The sequence below is a fragment of the Dreissena polymorpha genome, chromosome 8 (genome assembly GCF_020536995.1).
Source record: "Dreissena polymorpha isolate Duluth1 chromosome 8, UMN_Dpol_1.0, whole genome shotgun sequence".
NCBI lineage: Eukaryota > Metazoa > Mollusca > Bivalvia > Myida > Dreissenidae > Dreissena > Dreissena polymorpha.
Window position 1 is genome coordinate 89,236,099 of NC_068362.1, and position 5,619 is coordinate 89,241,717.

The 5,619-nt window shown below is 36.9% G+C and overlaps 1 protein-coding gene across 1 annotated transcript in view; it reads right to left on the minus strand.

The window, feature by feature from the left end:
* Positions 1 to 337: 337 nt before the first annotated feature.
* Positions 338 to 5,619, minus strand: part of LOC127842031 (uncharacterized) — an 8,792-nt gene continuing 3,510 nt past the window's right edge. Inside the window, exons 4-7 of the mRNA XM_052371348.1 lie at positions 4,409 to 4,567; positions 2,703 to 2,823; positions 1,860 to 1,966; positions 338 to 1,374 (exon numbers count right to left, since the gene is read on the minus strand). Of these exons, the coding sequence (XP_052227308.1) occupies positions 1,185 to 1,374; positions 1,860 to 1,966; positions 2,703 to 2,823; positions 4,409 to 4,567 (577 nt within the window). The 3' untranslated portion in view covers positions 338 to 1,184. The remainder of the gene's footprint in view (positions 1,375 to 1,859; positions 1,967 to 2,702; positions 2,824 to 4,408; positions 4,568 to 5,619) is intronic.

The window sequence follows — 5,619 nt, forward strand, 5'->3', positions numbered from 1 at the left end:
ATGCTATATGACATGCTATTATAAACTGTGCATGTAGATTCACATGTATATTATTTGAAAATATTATAATAGTTCTTTGTCTCGCTTTACAAAAATAAAATTGATCTGCCTTGGCAAGATCGTTGGTTTTGAATTATTACCATCAAACCATCAGGCAAGGAATATATATATATATATATATATATAAATATATATATATAAATATATATATATATATATATATATATATATATATATATATATATATATATATATATATATATATATATATATATATATATATATATATATATATATATATATATATATATATATATATATATATTAAAGTGCTTAACGCGGAAATGGAAATAACATTTCATGAATATCATTAAACACACGAAGTGACGAAGTAAACATCAAGATATCCTAAAATATCCAAAAGATCCCGAGTAAGAAATAAAATATAATCGGTAGTTAATAGGACCGGTTATACGGATGGAGTACCAAATTGTCATTCATCTGTACTGATTATTGCGCGTATACATGACGCATCTTGAGCACGACACCTACCTGTAGCTCGCTTGCTTCCTATGTTTTCGAATTCCAATGATACGACAACAACATAAAACATAATTTTTGTTTACGCTCTTGTGATCTACGTTTCTTGTCATAAATTATGCCCAGTAAAGAATCTTTGGCAGCGAACCTGTTCAATCATAGTTTTAACAAACTTTATAACAGCCCCTTGATTCACTTCAGTCACAAATTGATTTCATTTAACAAGAATGCCAGTATGGCAAACCGGTATTGAGAATAAACAAATAAACATAAAAATGAATAAATAATAAAAGCAAATGTTCTTAAAATATTAGCAACTCCTCCGTCAACATGGTAAGGCAAACACACTATTTATACCATAACGTCGCTCGCCATTGCCTAATCTTTTATCAAAGATCCGCCATTACATGATTTTACTCCATTGTTAACTCCCGCCTAAAGCCTGGTTTATTCTATCGGCAGTAGTACCGGTAAAGGAGTTGTACACCACCGGCATAAACCTTCGTACAAAACCTCCTACCAATCAGACACCCCTCCCTAGCCTTAACTTCCCTTCAATTCCAGATCCCGATATAACATGCCACACCATCGGAGAATCCCGTCAAAATCGAAGCCATATTTCCGTTTATTTCGCTAGCGTCTTGTTACTCCACCGTAAAACCCCGCACGCCGAACACGTGCATGTAGTAGCCGGCGCCGTTCCACGTGACGATGACGAAGACGGCTGCCAAAGCGAGGCAATGAGCCGTGAAGTACGAGTACGCCAGTACCGCCATGAGTAGTGATGTCAGACAGAAAAGCCAACCCACCGTGTAGTAGACGATCGCCGTGCCCCTAAAAATATGAAATCAAACACGACTGTGTGTATCCTTTACAAAAGTGTGTATGCGAAATATTATATAACATAACTAGAAATTTACCAAAAAATATAGTTTACTAGAAACTGTCAGCTGAAAGTCTTCTTCTTAATGAAATACAAGTTCGACACAAATATTTGTTTAAACTCCAAAATATAGTTTTTAATCACAAAATAGACTATCAAAATCAATTAAGTCCATAATTTATATGATTACAAAATATATATTTTAGAATGAGTTTCTTTGTTTGATCGCTTAAGATTTACACACAAAACAATCGAAGGACAACAACTCGACAAATATTTAAAGATATGCTTTGTTATAATTCGAAAAGCCTTTATCATTTTTTTATTTTAATCTTTTGTTACAGACCATATATAAAGACTTTGAATCGTGTTAGACAGACTTCTTGGCAATACGGAAGTAACGATTTGCGCATGCGCAATCGAGTCGATGCTTTACCATTTCCCGCCAATACAGTCGATTCTTCGGAACTTCTCGGCTAGATAGCTATAGCTGGTTAGGTCCTTCGGCTTCATTATCACGTTGATTGTCAGAAAATACAGCACCTGTTTGCGATATAAGACATATTATGTTCGTTTTCCGGTGTGATATCGCGTTTTGCAATCACAGACAACTTATTATAATTTTATTTGCATCTTAACGATAGCCTCCCAATGAGTCCTTTGATAATTGAGCATCGCTCAGGGAAAATGGGGCTAAATGCATGTGCGTAAATTGTGGTCACAGATCACAGATTAAGTCTGTGCAGTCTGCACAGGGACAACACTTTCTGCCTAAACTGGATTTGAAAAGACTCCCTTCAAACGAAAAAAAGTCTTAAGAGCGCACAGTGTCGTTCCTGATCAGCCTGTGCGGACTGTACAGGCTAATCTGGGACAACACTTCAGGCACGTGCATTCAGTCCCGTTTTCCCACGGTGAGGCTCATTAATACATCCCCGCAAACAGACGGTAATTGATTTACAGTTTCAGATCTAACGCGATACTAGCTATTGTCGGAGGACAAAACTATGGTCATACATAACGCAAATAGTTGTCGCGATCCCGATACTGACTGTAGCACAGTAACATTTCGAATTATCCTTATTTATAGCTCATTAAACAATCCCGTGCCATTGAGATGCGTGGCTATGAAAGCATGCTGGTTAACACCCACTTTGTTGAATGCATACACATAATAATGTAAACTCGATGCGATGCGAAGAATCATAGAATTATATCGATTCAACGATACATACATAGAGCGTTAGTTCCAACGTATTACAATCAAAACAACTCTTACCGAGTGGGCGAGGAACACGGCGAATGGTGCGAGGTAGCTCCAGACGGGGTCGGCAGGCGGTACGTCCGCAAGGAAGTCCCGGACCCAGAACATCGACGTGCGTTCAGGGAACCACCGCACGCTGAGAATTACAGAGAACGAAACCATTGTGAGTCGCGCACTGAGAAAGCGGGGTTAAATGCATGTACGTGAAGTGTCGTCCCAGATTAGCCTGTGCCTAATCAGGGACGACACTTTCTGCCTCAACTGGATTTTCGTAAACAAAAGTATTCCTTTTTAACAAACAATAAAATAAAAGCCAAAAGTGTCTACCCTGATTAGCCTGTGTGGACTTGACAGGCTAATATTGGAGGACACTGTACGCACATGCATTAACTCTTTCAGTGCGGGAACCGAATTTTGAAGGCCTGTGCAAACAGTTTGGATCCAGATGAGACGCCACAGAACGTGGCGTCTCATCAGGATCCAAACTGTTTGCTATTCTGATAGTATTCTTTGAAAAAAATCGAAGAAAATGCTAATTTTAGAAATTCAGCAGACAACATTTTAGCAGACGACAAATTTCCCAGCATGCAAATGGTTAAACTCATTTTCACAGAGTAAGACTCGTGTAGATTTTCATTATGACATAAAATCTCATTTGTATATCCATCATATATAATAATTATGTATTTGAACCTTCGTTTTAACGAACACATGGATGCAGGTTATCGACAACAAAGGGGTATTATTACGTAAATTCACACGACACTATCACAAGAACTAATATGTTTTGCTACGATAGCGAAATGAATTATGCATGTACATATTTGTAAGTTTACGTGCAAACTGGACATGAACTGCGATGTAGCCCTCGAGTCGTGCTACGGGATTTGGCCTTAACTCATTTTGCGGGCTTGAGAATTTTTATAAATTAAAAGGGTGTATTATCCCTACATTATTTGGGTGTGTTTTATTTTATTTTTTTTAACAACATGTAAGAACATAAAAATAAGCAAGACAAGTACAAAGTCTTCGGATTCTTGTAGAATCAGATAAATGACTATCTTTAATAAATCAGGTTCATCATCGTCTTTCGCCAACCGTCTTTCTACGATATGAATGTATTGATATATTTGTGAATGCGGACAACATTAGCGCTGTAAATCTACTTCTTAAAGAAGGCATTAAAAAAACGACCGGAGCATCTCAAAATATAGTTCTCACTTCAATTACACACATATTTATCGCACCATTTTAGAAGCGAAATGTGTTTATATTTAACAAAGCAAGCTTTTGCATTTTAACTCGACATCCTTGTTTATTGACCATTTATTAACGATAACACTGATTTTTTTTAAACAAATGAAGATGATGTTAATTCAGAGTTTGCAATTTAAACAAATATAATTTAGCCCCACTTGGATAAAACGGAGCTTAATGCGTGTGCGTAAAGTGTCGCCCCATACTGGCCTGTGAAGTACACACAACCCAATTAATAAGGACACTTTCCAGCCTATGCGGAAAGTTTCGTCCCTGACTAGCCTGTGCGGAATGGCTTATTTTGCCTTAACTGGGACGACACTTTACGCACATTCATTAAGCCTCGTTTTTATCAAAGCGCTGCTCATAAATGTGTTTAAATTACAAACACTTCATACACATGCAATCATGCATTAAGCCCTATTTTTACAGAACGGGGCTCATATACGTGAACATGTAATTACCAGAAGGTGAGCAGCGCCGGCATCAGATGTATGTAGACGGAAGTGACCTTGTCGTGGTGGTGGTACACTAGGGAGTTGCGGTACACAACCGCCGCCATCAGTACCGGTCCGTTAGCGAGCGCGAACACCAGCTGGGACAGCCATGCGCATTGGGGCAACCTGACATGGTTGGAAATGCAAGTAAAAACATAAGCTCGTTGTTTTATTTGTTCTAAACGCACTACATGTGTTTTCATTCATCTGTCCAGAGCATCTTAAATATCATATTTATAGAAGCATCATTCGTAATTTAAACTCGAGTATCGCTGTCTATAAATCATATTTAACGAAACAGCATTCGTCAGAGCTCCAGATAAGGGTCGTATTTTCGTAATGACGAATTATTTTCAAGTGCGTTACGTATTTATTTTAAAATCTTGTCGTACCATTAAGAATTACAAAATCAAGTTACGAATATTATTTTTACATCGGTTCGTATCGATTTTTATTGAGTTCTTTTCGCGTATTAAAGATCTTTGCGGTGCTTATATAGAATGGTTATCGGGTTTGTTTTACAAATCGCATTTTTTCCAATAAAAGCGGCGTATACAGTCTATCTGCCAAAACACAATGGCGGCGCCCAGAGAGCGTCCTAAAAACTGCAAAGCGTCCAAAAACACGCTTTTAACATATTGTACGCAAAGAGAGCCGAAGTTAAATGTTTAGACAGACATAATAGAAAAGATCTTAAACGATGTTGTGTGTTCAGTTGCCGATACAGTCGGAAAAGCTAAACAAAAACGCGACACGACGGGTCCAAACTTAAACACAAAAAAAAACATTAAACGAATGGAAGGGACAAGTCCCGTGGCTAATCGTTGAAAAGATTGAAGGGACCCGTTTTAATTGTGAAATATGTAAAAATTCATCTAATGCATTCAATCTAAGCACAGTTTGGGCATATGAAGGTATTTGAAAAATAATATTGTATAATACTGAAAAGACACTGTTGAACTCGTATGAATAAAGTTGCTAGAATGTTTATTTTGATTTTTTTGCATGAAGATAACCATTATTATTTATTTTTAGGTCATTTAGAATATTTTTCAAAACTTAGTAGTAACGTTAAGAATAAAATTTCAGAGTAAAGAATTCTTTTTGAAAATCTGGTAGTAATTTAAGAATTTCACAAAACCTTATCTGGAGCTCTGATTCGTATTACAAAAAAATCA